This window comes from Neopsephotus bourkii, unplaced genomic scaffold (genome assembly GCF_033783945.1).
Source record: "Neopsephotus bourkii isolate Nb327-2 ecotype Australia unplaced genomic scaffold, CSIRO-AGI_Nbou_v1 NB_1600, whole genome shotgun sequence".
Lineage (NCBI taxonomy): Eukaryota > Metazoa > Chordata > Aves > Psittaciformes > Psittacidae > Neopsephotus > Neopsephotus bourkii.
This window is the reverse complement of record NW_026902076.1, coordinates 5,497,848-5,517,701: the sequence shown is the minus strand read 5'-3', so window position 1 is coordinate 5,517,701 and position 19,854 is coordinate 5,497,848. Positions and strand designations below refer to the sequence as shown.

The 19,854-nt window shown below is 43.0% G+C and overlaps 1 protein-coding gene across 2 annotated transcripts in view; it reads left to right on the top strand.

The window, feature by feature from the left end:
- Positions 1–19,854, top strand: part of EVA1A (eva-1 homolog A, regulator of programmed cell death) — a 203,903-nt gene that overhangs the window by 84,645 nt on the left and 99,404 nt on the right. For both annotated transcript variants that reach the window (XM_061372313.1, XM_061372315.1), the window contains exon 5: positions 16,624–16,767. In XM_061372313.1, the coding sequence (XP_061228297.1) occupies positions 16,624–16,767 (144 nt within the window). The remainder of the gene's footprint in view (positions 1–16,623; positions 16,768–19,854) is intronic.

Here is a 19,854-nt window from a genome sequence, read left to right as displayed (position 1 = left end):
GAGTTGTGGCTCTGGTTATCGCAGTCTCTTGGCCTCACAGGAGAAACTGTGTAGGATCCATCTGCAACCCAAATCAGCAAAAAGCATATTCACACCATGCTTCCTCACACCACGCTGCGAGAAATAATAGTCCTTCCTACATCTCCAACCCTGAGGTGAAGGGGTTGTGCTAGCAGCTGCCACTAGCAGTTGTGGGAACGGCACGTGATGTCCCTCAACCTGCTCCAGAAGTTGTACTCCTGCCATGGGCCTGCCTAGCCCAGCAGGCAATGCTGTTCCTTCAGGAGCAGGTGAAAACATCACAGCTTATAAATCAGAGCTCTCTCTAGATAGAGAACATTTCCCTGCATGCCTCCACAGCCCTGTGATACAGGGAGGGCTGCTCTATGACAGCCTTTGATCCCAGGCATTCGCAACAAGCTGATCTTACAAATACGATTGTAGGACTCAGACTCTGTGGCAGCATCCAGTTCCCGTAAGGCAGAACCCAGCTATGTTCTGCATATGGAAAATTTATTCTGTTTGAATTTCAGTGGACTTGATGATTTGTGTCAAGTCTGAGCCTTGGCAAAGGGCCTCTTCCCGGGAAGTAGGTCCTGGACAAGTTTGCAGTGACTATTTTTATCCAGGCAGCCTGAGTTACTTGATGAGTGAAGAACCCGTACTTACCCACCAAAGGTGGGGAAGGGTATCTTTTATTCCCCTCCTAATGAAAAACAGTTCAGATAATTTTAATTTACTTTTATTCTGTGAACAAAATGCACATTTGGGATGAATTTAGATATCTACAGCTTAAACAGATGCAGCTTTTAAATAACTGAGGTCTAAGATGGGGAGGAAGGGTGGCCTAACAGAGCGTTGCATATATTTCTGTCTCAGCCATAAGGTAGGGGAAGAAATAATTTAATTTGTGTTGTTTCTGCCTTGAAAAAAAAGACCTTGTACTGCTGTAGGAGTGTTGAGGAGATAAAGTTCACCTGAGTTGGACATGAGTTTCTTGAATTCTGCAGACATGAGGTATGGTAGGTGCTCTGGTAGAGGGATCTAAGGTATTATGATGGTGTAGCCCTTTAACACCTGCATATCCAAGCCTCTGTTGTTCTGCTTTTGGGTTATATAAGATCCCCAAGTCAGACTTCACACACCACACAACTCCACATGCATGTTTTCTCTCTGTCTATTGTATGTACAAATGTGCTTAGCATCTGTGAAGGGGAAGTATTGTGAAGAACTCTATCCTATCCCTGTCATGTTAAAGAGAAAATCTGCCAGGATCCTCTTTTAACTGGAAACATGCCGTAACTTGTGTCTCTGACCATAATGAGAAATCCCTGCAAACAGCTGGACCCCTCCTTGAATGCCTTGGGAACTCTGAAAAGCTCCTAAAGGAATTTGACCTTATTTGTAGCTCTCTTTATAAAACTTCCACTTTGCTGCCAGCATGTACAGAGCGAATACACAGAGCATAGGGAAGTCTATGGGGAAAGGGCTATTTGCAAGCAACAAACCATTAACATCCCTCAGCCCAGTGAACCCTTTGCCCCTTTATCGAGCTGTTTACAGCTGTCTCTTGCCTGTGTCTCCGAGTGGCTTGTTTATACCAAGGGAAGCCAATTTAAAAAAATGGCCTTTTTCCTACTTGTATCTGAATGTGAGGTAATGGCCTATTAGGAGACTGAAAGAGGAAGAACTTAGACGTAAAACCATTACCCGTTTTCCATTTACTGGAGTGATATCATGGTCATATTCAGAGCACCTGACAGGTTCACATAGACATTTATACTGTAGCTACGTCCCTGAACGACAGAGACTGAGCTAGACATGTTCAGATGACCTCTAACATCAGGATCTAGGTCTCCTTCTCAAGGACCCTGTCTCTCTCTGTCATGTATACAAAGACCCCACAGCAATATAACTCCTCATCCTAGGTAGAAGGAATCTGGGCTTGGTTTTGGAGTCAGCACAAGATCGTGGGAACTGTGACTCCAAACCCTAGCTTGGGTTGTGGTGGATGTATTAAGCTGAGTAGCCTGCTGAGAAGTGAAACGTCCTGTCACTTAACATACAAGTTCTTTCCTGTGCTTCTGTACGGGGAAAATGGATGGTCAGTGGTGCTCTCTAACTCACTGGATCTGATAACAAAAGAGCAGAGGAATGAGTTCAGCAAAGGAGCCTGTGCTTTAGATGCTCATTCCCTTGCATTTTTCATTTTAGTGCAGTGACAGAAGGTGATCTAACCCAACTTGTTTTGATTTCCTCCTCTTGATGCAGATGTATATATGACTCGAACCAGAGCCTTCACAGTCCCTCATATAAATATTTATTACACCATAAAAATAATGGTTTCTTCTAGTTTATCTGTGATCAGATCTAACATGTGAATAAGTATGAAATACCTGCAGTAAAAAAATCTATTTTATTCCATGATGGATGTTACTGCTCCTGCCAACCCAAGAGCTGGTTTAAGAGACTGCTTGCTGCCCCTCCAGTTGTGCATTTCTGGCTCTCTTCCACTTCACTACCCATGACCATCATGTGTTTCCATCAGTACAAATTTGGGGTTCTGCTCTAATCTTAGTCTGAGGTGAAACACTTAAAGTCCTCCAAACTGTGGAGCTGAAGCAATGAGGGCAGTAACCTTTGGCACTGATGGGGGAAACAGAGGGGAACCATGGTGGCAGGAGGAGATGGGGTATCCACTGAAATCTGTGCTGATCAGGTAATGCCATGTAGCACAGCTGTCACTCAGCAGATCTGAGTGCTTGTGGTTGAAATGCTCCTGTGCTATGTCCCCATTTCACCATATGGGAAATGATAGCCTTTAAAACAGCTGTAAGGCTGGGTTTGTGGGATGAGCAGCAGATGTGGGAGGCAGTCAGGCCACATCTTTCCTCTGTAATGTGCACACCAGGCTTTCAGAGTGCCCCTGCCCATAGGAGTGACTGTATGCACATTTCAGTTGCATTCAGTGCAGAAACTACTTTGTTATGTGTATAGCTCATGATTAAGAACATGTTCTTGGAGGCAAATCTGTTTGTATATAATAAAACCCACAAGTATGCAAGTGTGAAAACTAAATAAATATCAGTTGCTGTTTAATTCACATATCACATCTTATTAAATTGAAATTGAAATGAAATTGCCATATAGAACGCTAAGTTAAAGTGGGACAAAGCCTGCTTTCAGAAAGCTGTTTCTCAAATTTAGATACTTTGTGTTTCACTTTTTGTCTCCAAACACCAGGAGGTAATTAAAATCATTTTACAGCTGTTTCTAGAAAACTAAAAACTATTGTTGAATTCCACAGAGTCATTAAAAAATATTTATATGAAGTTGCTCTTATATGCACACAATTGCTATTTTTTTTTTTAATTAAAAATACATTCAAATTTGTTTCTGGGCAAGATCTGTCTCAAAAGCAAAGTTCAACTTGGTTTTAAAAACCTGGTTACAGTGAAGTATGACCCCATGCAGTGGTTGTAAATAAAAATTCTGAAAGTAGTAATTTGAATAGCACTAACAGGCTCTGTGATGGTATTGGTATGTTATTTGAAGAAGTTAAGTGGGTATTTGCATCACTAATATCAACTTATTTTATCAGAATAATTAAAGTGCAGAATTTAAGAGATTTAAATCTCCACTTATTTCTATGGCGTTACTCTGAATAAAAACCAGTGTAACTTGTTCAGAGCTTATACAGTTCCTTGCAAACTAATTCAGATGTCACTCAAGTATATTACAAAATTAACACAATGGTGAATGCTGTGCCTGAGAAACAAAGGTAATGTGAAACTTGTCAGTTTGCAAGCATGCCACGCTTTGTTTTAGGAACCAAAGGCAAGAAGTGACTGGAGGATTGTGTCAGGTGGGTAGTATCTTAAAAAATGTGGGCCAGTCACACAGCTTCTGGAGTTCAGACCTTGCTTCGGCCTAGGTCTGGGCACTTGGTGAACTGTACCCATGTTCAGGAAAATACTTTTGTGGGGCTGTGATGAATAAGAAAGACAAATGAAGACAGGGATTTCTCAGAGCCGTAGATGCACTGAATGCACCATTCCTATCTTCTACTTGAGTGAAGCAAAAGCTGTTAGCTTCTTTGCTTTTTATCTTCAGTGCCTCACAGCCCACAGTCAGCTTTTCACTGCTGCAGATTAAATAATGAAATTTTACTGTCACTGCTAGATCAAAACTGCTTTGTTCTCTGAGACTTCTTGGAGCCGAGTTTGAAGCTGCCCTCAGATTCACACTTTAGCCCCCAAGCTTGCAAAATGTTATTAATTTGCTCAACTTTATATACTCTTGAGTCAGCCTTTACAAAACTGGACCCTTGTGTTTTGTGTGAGTTCTGGTTCCAGATACAAAGGTGATAAACTGATTTGAATTCACATTAATAAACCAAAGTGAAGAGGCAGCCTGGTAGGAATAAAGGGACATTGCCCAAGAATCTAAGCATCAAGTCAGGAAAGCTAAGGCCCAGTCAGAATTTATTCTGACCAGAGACGTTAAGGATAACAGGAAGGGCTTCTCTAGGTATGCTGCAAACAGAAGACCAGGAATAATGTGGGCTCTCTGTGGAATGAAACAGGAGACCTGGCAACCCTGGTTTTGGAGAAGGCTGAAGTTCTCAAGTGCTCTAGCCAAGCTGCTCAAGTCTTTCAATACAAATGCAGAGACTGTAATGAAGACTTTAGGCCCACTGTAGGAGAGGAACTGGTACAAGACCATCTTAAGAACCTGAACATGCACAAGTTCAAGAAACCTGATGAAATCCATTTGCGGGTCCTGAAGCAACTGGTGAATGAAGTTGCTAAGCCACTGTTCATCATATTTGAAAAATCATGGCAGTCAGGTGAAGTTCCCAACAACTGGAAAAAGGGAAATATAACCCCCATTTTCAAGAAGGGGAAAATGGATGACCCAGGGAATTACAGACCTGTCAGTCTCATCTCTGTGCCTGGCAAAATCTTGGAGCAGATTCCCCTGGAAGGCATGCTAAGGCACATGAAATCAACAAGGTGCTTGGTGAAAGCCAGCATGGCTTCACTAAGGGGAAGTCCTGCCTGACCAGTCTGGTGGCATTCTATGATGGGGCTACAGAATTGATGGACAGGGGTAGAAAAGAGATTCAGAGCAGCCCTGGGGAGGACTTGGGTGTGCTGGTCGATGAGAAAATGAACATGAGCTGGCTTCAGTGCGCGCTCGCAGCCCAGAAAGCCAACTGTATCCTGGGCTGCATCAAAAGGAGCATGACCAGCAGGTCGAGGGAGGTGATCCTGCCCCTCTACTCTGCTCTCGTGAGACCTCACTTGGAGTATTGTGTGCAGTTCTGGTGTCCTCAGCATAAAAAGGACATGGAACTGTTGGAACAAGTCCAGAGGAGGACCAGGAGGTTGGTACAGGGGCTGGAGCATCTCCTGTATGAAGACAGGCTGAGAAAGCTGGGGCTGCTCAGCCTGGGGAAGAGAAGGCTGCGTGGAGACCTCATAGAAGCCTTCCAGTATCTGAAGGGGGCCTATAACGATGCTGAAGAGGAACTACTTCATCAGGGACTGCAGCACTTGGACAAGGGGAAAGGGATTTAAACTTAAACAGGGGAATTTCAAATTAGATATAGGGAAGAACTTGTTACCTGTGAGAGTGGTGAGGAACTGGAGCAGGTTGCCCAAAAACACAGTAAATGCTCCATCCCTGGCAGTGTTCATGCCCAGGCTGGACAGAGCCTTGGGCAACATGGTCTGGTGTGAGGTGTCCCTGCCCATGGCAGGGATCTGGAACTACATGATCTTAAGGTCCTTTCCAATCCTAACTATTCTATGATTCTATGAAGTGTTTCTAAAGGTGGCTATTGCATTTGTAATTGATCCTTCTGTTGCAGTCTCTAGATGTGATTAGTTTCTTTTAAGATTTTTTTTTTTCTTTTCTGGCCTACTGCTGAAGTTTCCAAAGTTTTATGAAGTGTGTGGTGAATAATTTTTCTTGCTCTTTCATTAAAATGTACTTTTAAATGTAAAGCTGGTCTTCTCTCCACATCCTTCTGACATGTGGATGTGGATTTCTTTTATAGCCAGCTGTTTTCAGTCACATTGTGTAAAACATAGATGTTATATCCAGCTGCACCAATGCAAAGTTCCTTGCTGCTATTTTTAATAATGGTGATAGCAATTTATATCAGAAATGCAGCTCAACAGGACACTGAAGTACCTGGCACTGCCAAAGCAAAAAACAAATAGAAAATTCCTCAAACATAGAAGCTCACAGAAAAAGAAACAGCTTGCTGGGACTGATGCTGATGTGGAGGAGGTAGACTTTTCTTGGCTTCCATGTTGACCAGGAGATGTTGGAGGTTCTCTCTGACTCTGTTCTGCACAGCATGAGGTAGCTGCTTATACCACAGCTGGGGAACAGGGACCTGGGAAACTAGAGCTAACTGTGTGGACTAAAGCCCCAGTGGTACTTCCCCACCAGTCCCGAGTGCAAACCCTTTTCCACAGCCTAGTGGCTTACAGTGCAGAAGTATTTTTAACAATCTCTTTTAACAAATTAATTTATTTTAGTTCCGTACTTGAAGAGTGTTTTCTTGTGCTTGGAACAGATTCTCTGTGCAGGGTTTCTGAAGCCTGTTCTGACTTCCAAACCAACAGCCTTTCTATTGTCCTGAGCTTTCCTCTTTATACATCTGCTTCTTCAAAATGTCCTATTTAAGGGTAGTCTTTTGTTTTCATTGGGTGGTCTTCACATTGGCTGGTGCTAAGTGATAAGTATCTGTAGTTTGGTTTTCTGCCTCTTGTCTTCCATGTTCCCTGTGGTTCTAAACGCAGCTCACTTCTTGTGGCCTTTATAGAGCCTTGTGTGCCATGGCAACAAAGAGGAATCCAGCATGTTTTTGCTGCCTCCATCTGAAACCATGTGGCAGCACTATGCTGATAAAGAAATTGCCTTGCCAGCCTGCTTACTGGTAAATTGGACAAAGTGCATCTTTATTGTCTGTTTTCTGCACAGGCTTTTAAAGAGAACATCAAACTTAATGGGCATGGGCTAAGCTGGAATTTGGTATACTGCACGTGGTGCAGACAGGCTCATCAATGCTTTATAATAATGTCCTTCACAGGCTTCTAGAATGGCTAATTTTGGCTAATTTGCAGCTGAAGCAGAGGCTTAGACTCCTACAGCAGCCGTCGCTTTATGAGGGAACTGAACTTTGTATCAATCACAGCTTTTGAAACATCTTTAAAATAACTGAGGAAGTGTCCAAGAGCAGAGCAACTTCTATCCCTCGTGTTTATGAAAGAGATTGTCTTGCAGAGTGTGGCAGTTTTGAGACACTCTTAGGTAAAATGTGAAAGAATTTAGGCAGCTGCTTCACCTGCAAGGTTGGAATTACTTTCTTCCTGCTTGCATTCTTTCTGCTATTCAATCAAAGTTTGCTTTCTCTTTTGGCAAGTAAGTAGACACAGTCCTGATTCAGGCATCTTTCTTTACAGGAGCTCCTGACTTAGTTGACTCCTCCATCTTCCCTCTTTCATTTTGTTCTCTCTGCTTCACAACTCTCAGCAAGTAACTTTTCTTGTTCTATTATTTAGCAAGAAATCATGCTGCATGTTTGGGGGAAAAATCCTGTCCTCTGCTTGGGAGAGTTTCCTCCTAGAGCTGTCAATTGTTTGTAAATGACTTCCCTCAAGGAAATATTTATCCCAGCTTGTTCCTTTCACCTGCTCCTGAAAAGATAGCCAAGGAAAGCTAGGATTCTGCTGACTATTTTAATTAGAGATGTAGCTCTTCTGATGCTTTTACACTGGACCAAATTACACCACAGAATTCATCTCTTGATCAGGTACCACCAGTCCTGTTCCAGTTCCTAATCACTTACCTCATGTGCACTGCTGGAAACAGTATTTTAGGCAGTGAGTTTCCTTCTGAAGCCTTTAGTTGCAGCCAATCATTTGGACCTGTTGATACTTCAAGGTCTTCTGTGTTGGCTGAAAAAGTAAACTGAACGCCCCACTGATTTTTCTAAATGTATGGACTCAGTGCATCCTCTGATGAGTGTGTGGAGTTTTCTTCTCTGGCTGTATTTTAGTTTTTCCCAAGCGCACACATGTTGATATTGGGGTGTGCTCCATGACCTACTGCCTTTCCAGATCCATGGACAGCCTGTAGAAAACCACCACCTGGCAGCCTTACAGCACACTAATATATTCACACATTCAGGTGTGCACGGTCCAGCTTGCTCTAGACAGCTTGCCTCATCTGTGCAGAAATCCTCCTTTGCAGGCTCCACCGGGATGTGGCAGGAGAGTCTGATGATGAGGTTAACAGATGCGCAGATGTTCTTGATCATCTGGCACATGTCCAACTTCACTGTGGGAGTAGTCACCCATCTCAAAACTAGGTGTCTAAATCTGTTTGTGGATGCATCTGTGCTGACTGCTGCCTTGGAAGAGGCTCCGATCTCCACCAGAGCTTCTAAGAATTATAGTAATGCAAAAATTAAAGTCTCTGGAAACATTCTTTCAAACCCAGCTAAGTTTTGCAATAAAAAGCAGCAATGTATGGCTTGGATTTCAGATTTGGATGTGTCACCCTTCTTAGAGAAAAACAAGTAATAGTGAGTAACCAAAGTAACGGATGTGATTAACAGTCATTGGCTCCAAATTTTTTTTATTTTTTTTTTTTTTTCACCAGGAAGAGGTAATAAAGAAATAATCATGCTGGGAAGCAGCCTTAAACTGACTAAAATCTATTCATAGTGGTGAGGTTGATGATATGGACATTACATCACTCGAGACTCATTCCAGTTTTAAGGCCAATGCTGTCTGCAAGCTGCAGCTGGTAAAATCTTCCAGTGTGGCTTTGTTGCCATCTGATTTGTGTTTTGACCCTGTCAGAGGTTGGGCTGGTAAAGACAGAAGACCAGGAAGTATTCTTATACTAAATGCAACTGGTAAGATCAATTACCTACTGAGGGCTTAGACTAAGTTGTGAAGTGAAACTGGCTAGCAGTCTGCATTTGTGGAGTGATCCTGCGAAACAGATTTCACCTTGTACCAGGAGCAAGGCTGGAGAGACATGCAACTTCTAGAAAGTGGGGCCAGGAATAAAGAGGATAAAGCAAGCTGATCCCACTCTCCCCTAAAACCAAACTTTATTTTAAAATACCATATTCCAAAAGCACAGCTGATATCTTTAAACACATTCACATATGGAAGTTTCACTGTAGCCAGATTTGTATTTGCTTTTTGGCAGTGTACTGAAGCAATCCAAGACTAATAAAAGCCAAGGGTAACTCTGGCCCAACCTGTGTAAGTGGGCTCTCTGTCATGTATGAGGTCTTAAAGTGGTTTTTATTGCTCTGCTGTGAGATTTGAGCTATTTGGGCTTTAAAAGGTTCTTAGCAGGGGGCTGGCTCTGCTTAGCAATACTTACCTCAGACTTGATGAAAAGGTGTTGGCATTTGTGAGTGTCCTTCCCATATCTCTGACACGGGATCATTTGTTTGTTACTGATGTCAGGTTGGTATTTTATATAACATCTGCAGTTTGAACTTAGTAAGCAAACAAGCAGCAAAAAAAAAGGGGACTTTGCCCTGAATGAGCATGTCATCTGGTGCAATAGGAGTGCCGCAGATAGTCTCCCACTTCTGAAGATCGGTAAAATGTGAATTTTGCCAGCTGAAAGGGACCAGAGCCCAACCCTGCTTTACCACATTGCTGGGTTTGGCTTCCCTGCATGTTTTTGAGAGTCAAACTGCATGACTGACGGAAAAGAAAGGCTCTGTTTTCTTGCCTGTCTGAGCTCTGGGAAGGGGGACCTGGATGTGAAGATTTCTGACCTAGAATCACCTCCTGAAGAGGTACTAATATACTTGGAGATCTCAATTCAACCCAGCTTCCTAGGGACTTGTTTGTATTTGGAAGTTAAATTACCTCCATGTACTTCATAACAGCCAACAGGAGTGGTGTTGAGTGTTTTTATATTCCTGAGACATGGGAGTAAAACAAAATACCACATTGTCACTTCTAGAGCTCTGAATGACATTGTGGTGACTGTGATTTATGAGGGTGTTGTAGTCTCATCTATCACTCAGCTATCTCTCAGATGTGTTATTGACATCTGCAGTGCTAGTTAGTGAGGGAATAAAGATGCTTGGACATGACGTTTTGGCATCCAGCTAAATGACCTCCTTATCACAAATCATTGGAAATGTATAAGGGAGATGGTCCCATTTGAAGGTTTTGATTGCACAAAACTGCACATAATACAGTTCAATGTGTTAGGTGGAGAATGAACACTTTGACAGATCAAAAATAACCAAGAAGGGAGACAAAGATAATTTCAGTATCGGTGCAGTTCTCCCTCAAAGTATGGCTGGCTGCTTGCTCTGGGGGTTATGGGAATGCACAAGGCGTTTGTGCTCAGAAATTGGGGGTGGGTGGGGAGAAAAAGAGAAAACTCCCTGTTGTAATGAAAGGGAAGTCTTTGAAGTGAACACTTTGTCAAATTTTGTCCATACAGTCCATTTTTTTTCTTTTTTTTTCTTTTTTTATTAGGGCTGGAAGGATATGACTGATGCAAAGAGACTGGCTCAGGCCTTACCATGGGGAAAATGAGAAGAGTACTTGGATTTACAATGTGGGATTCTAATGTAGTCAGTAGAGTTTAGCTGGATCTTGTAACGTGGATACCTTAGATAACTTTCTGACACTTATGGATTCACCAGGTTTTGATGTTTGTTATGGTTTAGAGGTCAGTGGCAGCAGCAGAGACTTGCCTAATTCATGGCTTTTTGCTACAGGAGCCAAGGAAATGGACTACTATGAGAAACCTTCACAATGCTCTGTTGAAGGCAAATTGGCAGGCATTTAAAAGCAGTCTGAGATCAATATTGCTTAACATCTTCAATGATGACCTGAATAATGGGACAGAGTTTGTACGAAATTGGAAAGGAGAGTTGTTACAGCAGGGGTTGGGACCCCAACGAGCCTCAGTGAGCTGGCAAAACCTTATGAAATGTTGTGAAGTTCAACAACGGCAAGTGCAAAGTTCTTCATCTGAATAACCTTCTGCAACAGCATAGGCTCTAGGGACCAGCTGGCTAGAAAGCAGCTCTGCAGAAGAAGGACCAATGTGTTTTAGGGGACAAGAAGTTGAACATGAGTCAGGGGTGTGGTCTTATAGCAATGGTGGCTAAGTGGGTACTGGGCTTTACTAGTAAGAATATTGTAAGCACATCAAGGAGAGGTTTTATTAACTCTATCTGACATTCTGGTACTCCGCTTAACTGGAATGTCCAGTTTGAGGCTTCCTTGATCAAGAGATATGTTGAAAAACTGGAGCAAGTCCAGTGAAGAGCCACCAAGCTGGTCAAGGTGCTGGAGCACACAGCGTATGGGGAGATACTGAGAGACCCAGGTTGGTTCAGTCATAAGAAGAGAAAGCTCTTTCTGTTTTCTACTATTGAATATGTGGCTCTATGGAAAAATGTTCTTGGAAACACACAGGAAAACCAATCAAACACTAAAAGCAATAAACACAAGTTGCAGCAGTGGAAATCTGATTAGATACAAGGAAAAAATTATTCACCTGGAGAGTGGTTTAGCCCTGGAACAGGTGCCCAAGGAGTTGGGGAATATTTATCTGTGGAGTAAAACTTGCCTGAGCAAATTCCTGCATAACCTGACATAACATCAAAGCTGGATGTGCTTTGAGGAGGAGGTTGGACTGGGTAGAACCCAGATATTGCTTCCAACTAAATTATTGTATGCTTTATGTCTTGCAGTCCCAGCAGGTGATTTTTTTCCTGGTTATATTTTCAATGTTAAGTTTTACAAAATGTCCACATAAAAGAGGCTTTTAAAATCTTGGTGCCTTAATATTTATGCTAGGGTATTTCATCCCCATCTGTAATTGAACTATAGAAAGTCTTTTCTGCTTTTCTGCTCATTTTGGCTAGTGCAGGTTGAGCTGGAGAATTGAGGATTTCACTGCTGATATTTGTGAACATGGAGGCCTGGTCTATGCCTGAAAAATCTGGGTGTCTAGGGCTGCATTTATGCTGGTAAGCTAGCAGTACCATGGCCTGGGCACAGATACTGGAAACGGATCTTTTGTACTGTTAAACTGCGGCGTGGTCCATGGCATGGTTCGTTGCCTTGGTCCAGCTAACACTCTCCTAGGCAGTCCAGAAGACAGTTTGAGGTTAGTTAGAAGAGAGGGACTGGGTGACACCACTCTGTTTTGGAGGGTAATAGTGTTTAAATAGCATGGCTGTGGATTGTTCCAGCACAGCTGGCCTCAGGACCAGGGTAAATTTTCATTTACCAGCGTACACGTAGCCAAACAGTGTTGACTAGACATGGGCACTGTTAAAATTCAAGTAGGGATTCTAGTGTTAGGACCTTCTGTGGCAGAGCTACAGAAGAAGCTATAGAGCTACACAGAAGATGCTAGGTATCAAGGACTACGTGGAAGAAGCTTTTATATCTCAAGTTACATCTGTATTGGTAGTGGGGCCGGTGAATGGGCTAGAGCAGGGTCTCACAGCTGCCTGCAGGCAGTATGGCATGATTTTTCAATCAGTATCATGGGCAAGGCTATCCTCTGCTAGAGAAAATAACTACCTGATAAAGGTAGCATCAGGATTGTGCTCACCTATTACAAACACATCATCTACTCTGTACTGAATACAGTGAGAAAGAGCCTACTGCCTGGCCCTGTGGCTGGCTGACCTCATGTCCATGCATCTAAACCTTCTACCGTGTACCCCTGCTCCTATACTTTCTACCCAAAACATCTGGCAGGAAGTGGGACTTCTACATACTAATGATTGGGTCTAGCTCTGCTATGTCTCAGACTGTATTACCTATTTGGGATAATCACGTAATCCTGCTAAGGAATAGGGTAGCACTTAAACAAGGGGGATAATGGTGTATCTGGATAAGAGCCCTGTTTGTTTTCCTAGTGCAGATGATGAAGACTGCAGCCTGCTCAGATCTGCATGGAAGGAGGGATGTCATCAATACCAAAACATGACTAATGATGGTTAACAAAGCTGGTGATGTTAGTGTGAGAGTATAGGACAGATAAAACCCCTAGACACATTTTAAATGTGCTGAATCTACAGATCTGGCACCTGAAGAGTGAGTCCGGTACCACCAGTTAAAGTGGAGGGCAGGCAGAGTCTGTAGTTTGTTACCACTCATTCCTACATAGGGAAGGCTGACTATCTCTGGTAATGACATATGCAGAAGACTTGCTGTGCCTGTCACACGACCAGTAATGGGCAATTCCCCACTCTCAGACAGAGGCAGTGTGCTCCTGTGCTGGGGGGCAAGGAAATTTGTTATTGTGGCATGCAAACAATAGCAAACAAAAGAACAGGTGCCCTCTATGAAATCTTGTGCAGTGCTTAGAATTGATGAGTTTCTTTAACTGGACATTTGACAAAAAGACAATAAATCAGGATTGCTGTGTGCCAGATGTTTCCACTGGAACCTCTGACACTTGGATCAAAAATACCCTAAGGAAGTTTTGGTGGTTCACTGTGAAAATGCTCACATGGGGCCCTGTTTTGTCATTTGCAGCATATGAAATAAAATGCTGCCTTTGATTTGAGAAAAAAACCCTCTAGGCTTAATTTTCTGTGGCTTTCCTGTGTCTCTCATGGCTTTTGCTGTTCTGCTGGTTCTACCATGCAATACTATTCGGGGTTCATTTTCTCTTTCCCTGCCTTCTGATCAGTGACCAAAAGGGGTTTATATTTCCTTATCTATATCTTTCTCATTCCTTTTAGTAACAGCTTAATACTGAAGGAATGTTTTGTCATTCTAGCTTTCCCTTCTGCTTGGCCCTGGCTAGACAGTGAAAGCAAGCTATCAGTTTAGCACCTAAAAGCTTGAGAGCTTGTCTGTACAAATCATTTTCACATTAGTTGAGAAAACAGGCACAAGCCATCTGATAGAAAACAGTACTTGGCAAAACATTTACTTTTAGAGCTTTCCATATTCTAAAGTCCTGATGTGAGAAACATTCCTATTTTCATGAAATAAACACACTTCACAGAATATTTCTACTTAGATGGTAGACAGTAACATAGTTATTCAACCTCATAGTAATCCTCATTGTCCTTCTTAGACAGGTACGTAGCAAATAAACAGACTAGGGAGAACGTAGGCCCCTCAGGAAGCTCTCAGGAGAACTAGCTACACAGGATTTGGAGAAGGCTGAGGTTCTGAATGACTTCTTTGCCTTGGTCTTCACTGGCAAAGGCTCTGACCGCATCACCCAAGTCTTGGAAGGCGGACGCAGGGACTGTGAGAATGAAGACCTTGGGCCCACTGTAGGAGAGGATTTGGTTCGAGACCATCTTAAAAATCTGAACGTGCACAAGTCCATGGGTCCTGATGAAATCCATCCGTGGGTCCTGAAGGAGCTGGTGAATGAAGTTGCTAAGCCACTGTTCATCATATTTGAAAAAATCATGGCAGTCAGGTGAAGTCCCCAACAACTGGAAAAAGGGAAATATAAACCCCATTTTCAAGAACGGAAATTGGATGACCCAGGGAATTACAGACCAGTCAGTCTCACCTCTGTGCCTGGCAAAACCTTGGAGCAGATTCTCCTGGAAGGCATGCTAAGGCACATGAAAACAACAAGGTGCTTGGTGACAGCCAGCATGGCTTCACTAGGGGGAAGTCCTGTCTGATCAAATTGGTGGCCTTCTATGATGGGGCTACAGAATTGGTGGACAGGGGTAGAGCAGTTGATGTCATCTACCTGGATTTGTGTAAAGCGTTCAACACTGTCCCACATAACATCCTTGTCTCTAAATTGGAGAGACATCAATTTGATAGGTGGACCACTCGGTGGATAAAGAACTGGCTGGATGGCCGCACACAAAGAGTTGTGGTCAATGGCTCAATGTCCGGCTGGAGACCAGTAACGAGTGGTGTCCCTCAGGTTTCGGGGTTGGGACCAGTCTTGTTCAACATCTTCGTCGCTGACATGGACAGTGGGATTGAGTGTGCCCTCAGCAAGTTTGCTGATGACACCAAGCTGTGTGGTTCGGTTGATATGCTGGACGGAAGGAATGCCATCCAGAGGGACCTTGACACGCTTGTGAGGTGGGCTGATGCCAACCTCATGAAGTTTAACCATGACAAGTGCAAGATCCTACAGCTGGGGCAGAGCAATCCCAGGCAGAGCTACAGGCTGGGCAGAGAAGAGATTCAGAGCAGCCCTGTGGAGAAGGACTTGGGGGTGCTGGTCGATGAGAAAATGAACATGAGCCGGCTTCAGTGTGTGCTCACAGCCCAGAAAGCCAACCGTATCCTGGGCTGCATCAAAAGGAGTGTGACCAGCAGGTGGAAGGAGGTGATCCTGCCCCTTTATTCTGCTCTCGTGAGACCTCACTTGGAGTACTGTGTGCAGTTCTGGTGTTCTCAACATAAAAAGGACATGGAACTGTTGGAATAAGTCCAGAGAAGAGCCACGAGGATGATCGGGGGACTGCAGCACCTCCCATATGAAAATAGGCTGAGAAGGTTGGGGCTGTTCAGCCTGGAGAAGGCTGTGTGGAGACCTCATAGCAGCCTTTCAGTATCTGAAGGGGGCCTATAGGGATGCTGGGGAGGGACTCTTCGTTAGGGACTGTAGTGATAGGACAAGGGGTAATGGGTTAAAACTTAAACAGGGGAAGTTTAGATTGGATATAAGAAAGAAGTTCTTTCCTGTTAGGGTGGTGAGGCACTGGAATGGGTTGCCCAGGAAGGTTGTGAACGCTCCATCCCTGGCAGTGTTCAAGACCAGGCTGGACGGAGCCTTGGGTGATATGATTTAGTGTGAGGTGTCCCTGCCCATGGCAGGGGGGTTGGAACTAGATGATCTAAAGTTCCTTTCCAACCCTAACTAACTCTATGATTCTGTGATTCTATGAGCAGACTGTAACACGGTCATGTCTGTCTGCAGATGGGGGCAAGAGATGATGATTTCAGACAATTCTCTCGCCTGTAACAAAGACTAAACAAGCCTATTCAAACTCTCCCTCTCTCTTCCCCTTAAAATGAAACAAGCTGCATTGGGTTTGTGTGGCAAGGCTTTGGTAGTGGGAGGGCTATATGGGTGGTTTCTGTGAGAAGCTGCTGGAAGCTTTCCCCATGTCTGAGTCTTTTCTTTTTTGATCCTTTGAAGTGATCTGCTGTTGTTAGTCTTCTTACTTCTCTATGACTTTTTTTTTCCATCTGTTAAAATGAAGATCCTGATAGCTGTCTTAGAGTCCTTTCAGATTTTTATAGACTAAATGCTAGGTGAGAAGGAAATAGTTTTATTACAAGTAGCCCTTTCCCTTTGAAAACAAGGTATCTTTTATTTACTGCCTTCTTTATGCCGTTGTATGGGGGGTTGTGATTCTTCGCTGTGCTTTTTGCTAATTTTCTTTCATCAATTTACAGTTTATTAGAGGAGTTTCAGAATCAGATATACCTTCCCATGTACACACAAAGATTTTTAAATACCCGTGGAAAGCTCGTATGTTTGTGCTCTCACAGTCTGAGTCTGGTAAATGTTTTTAGGCAATTTCTGATGTGAGTGGAAAAATATTCACAGATAGGTATCCCTTTTCCCTTTTAGAGTGTCAGTCGGCTACTGCTCTCCAGCTCATGATCAAGCGCTGTCATGGGAAAAGAAGATGCAGCATATATGCCAGCACCTATGAATTTGGAGATCCTTGTTACCCAGGCATCCAAAAGCATCTTAATGTCATCTACACCTGTGGTGAGCCATGAAATTCTCTTACTTTAACTCTCACTGGAGTATGTGTTTTATGAACAGTGGTGTGTGAAGAACAACAGGACTTGTAATCATACATAAATAACTGAACTTCCGGTTGGCTCCTGGTGATTCTTTGGTCAACAAGGGAAAACTCTGTGGATCACCTGAGTGGTTTAAATCTATCTCTTTTTCTACTTATTGGCTTGATAGAAGAAGCAGAAAACATAGAAATGATATTTTGTTAACCCATTCAACACTGCCTCTGCAAGGCAGGAAAACGTGGTGGTGAAATCAATCCATGCAGTGGATGCTTATATCCTGAATGTTAGCATCCTGCTGTTTCATTGGACTGCAGTGAAGTCATGGTTATCAATAGGATCCTTATTATTTTATTCTGTATTTCATTTTGAATGGTAGAATACGACAATCGCCAATCCATACTTATCCACGGCAGTAGTAGAAAATCACTCTGAAAATCTTCAGGTGAACGTTGCAACATTTTCCTAACAAAATACTATTATTTGGAAAAAATGAACAGTTGGAACTCTCAGTCAGGAGCTTTAGTCACAGTGTTGACCGGACTCCTACCTGACTAATCATCTTATTTTGCAACAGAGAAAAAATTGTTCCTGTGTGAGCTCTGTGGCATGAAAACAACATCAGGTCTGTTTTTTCTTCCAATGATGACATTTTGGTCATTTGCAGCTGATACATTTGAAAATGTTTGCTTCAGGGTTTTGCTTATATAGTGGTTGCTAGGATCAGCTCAGTCTCTCTGTCCCTTTCTACATCACTCTGGAAATGGAAATTCTGGTGCTATTTTGAATCTGCTGATCAGATGGAGGGGCATGTAGTAGAGGAGGTGCTGGCTGTGTCCTCAGACAGCAACAGGTCTGTGGGTCAGTGACTGTGTGTAACTGCAGGATGCTGAATCTGGTAGACAGTATTTGAGATGGAGTTACTGTAGCATTTTGTATAGTTGCTATAGCATGGCAAATACACAGCACCTTGAGGAGCAGAGGATTGATGCAGGAGCATCAGGCTCCGAGCTTCTGTCTAGCTGTTGTTTCATTTGGCAGGAGTGGCAGGAAGGTTGATGTTTGGTTATTATTTTTTCTTGGTTTCTTTGGCTTTTGGTTGAAATGCTGTAGCAAAAAGTAGCAAGGCTACCCATGCAAAGCCCTGTGAATTTTCTAGCCAGGGAGGTGATACCTTTATATAAAAAAATAGAAGAAAATCTCATAAAGAGACTGGAGAGAAGCTGATCTTCATTTGACAGAAATGAAGGCAACGCAGCAAAACAGGAGCTCCATAACTCAGAAACCCAGGGACAAAACAGAGCCCCAGGATGTGTTTCCAACAGAATATCTCCTTCAAAGGCCTCTGCAGCTTTATTCTGGCATCGTGGTCCAGTCTCAAAGTCCACTACAAAAGGCAGTAGTGATCTCTTAATCTAACCCTGACTTTCCTAGTCACAGCTTAACTGCATCAGGAAATGAATCATGGTTGAAAGCACAAAATGGCATGATTTGCTTTTTACTGGGTGAAATCTGCCTCATCCCTTGAAAGTAGCCGTGGGCCCTTTTCAAAACCATGATCTCAGGCATGCCTCTGAGCTGGATTCTGTGATCACTAGACATCTATTTCTCCTCTTAAAGAGCAAAATCCTTCAAAATGTGAAAACCAAATAAACAAGAAACCAAATTCCAGTCCTGTGTGCTTGTGCTGGACAGAAGTAAATCCTGTCGTTCTTTAAAAACAAATGGCAATTTGATATTCTTATGGTTTAGAGAACAATTGCAGTGTAGAAAGCCTCCTGTTGGATGTCTCTGTTTTGGGTTTCCACAAAGCTGCATGCATTATTACTCCTGGTATGGTATTCTCCTACTTTCACAAAACATATCGGACCGAAAGGGAACAGGCTTTGACTGACAAACATGACCACACTTTCCTGTGACCTGTACCTAGATACATATCCCTGTTCTCCACATCTTCCAATTGGAAATACTTGATTACTGGAGCGTAGGATGCAGCTTTGCTGCTATTCATTGGAGAGCAGTAAAAGACAAAGGGTGATCCTTGCATAAGCTTGGGAAATGTGTACAGAATAGGTTTCTCTGAGCATCACTTCAAGCATTTCTTGTTGCTGCTTGACATAGGTAACTTTATCACTCTCTGAGATCAAGCAATGCAGTTATTCTGCTCTTCTCTGTCACTCCCGCTGCCAGGCTGTGGCAGAAGTGTCCTGCCATGGTTCAGCAGTTTGGACCATTGTCACTGGTCTGACCTGGGAGAAAAATTGCAATATGTTCTTGGCCAGTGTTACCAACACACTGTGCTGCTTCAGAAGAGGTGGTGAGAGCAAGCATATTAATGGATTTGGAAGCATAGGTAGGAGGATTTTCAGGCAGACCTTTCCCATGTGACAAACTTCAGTAATTATGGGGATTGTGGGGACTCTGCTCTTGATGCTAAAGCATGGGGAGGGCTGGAAAGAGAAAAATATGTCATCTTCTGTTAGCAATTCATGAAAGACTCTGTTGAGGGAGTAATTTATGAGGTGACAAAAGGTAGTACTAATTGAAAACTCATGTGTTGTTAGCAGAAATTATGGCCCTTTTGTTGACATGGCCTTTGTGACAGGCATTAATGCTGGTGCTAGCTGTGTAGACCAATGACTAGTGAAGAACTAGTGAGGCAACTTATCTCCCAGTCCTGGCACGTGAACATCTGCAAGTGTTTCTCAGGTCAGCACATACAGTCTGTTCTTCTCTGGCTTGACAACAGGAGCTAAGCTGTATTCTGGATCTCCAAGAGGTAAATGGATGAAGCAACAGCTTTTCTTTAAGCCATGTCCAAATTTTTTGGAGGTTCATTCCTCCAGCCTCCATGTTTTATTGGACATAAGAATTCCTGCCAGACATACCCAATGTTTTTGGTGAATCTGGTTTTAACTAAAGGTGTCATCTAACCTTTTGCCCAGCTGTATTTTTTGTAATAATTTGTCGTAATTATTCCAGCCAGTGGGAGTGTCTCAAGTCAGCAGTTCTCCCTATCATGTTATATTCCCCTGCATCTTACTTTAAATGC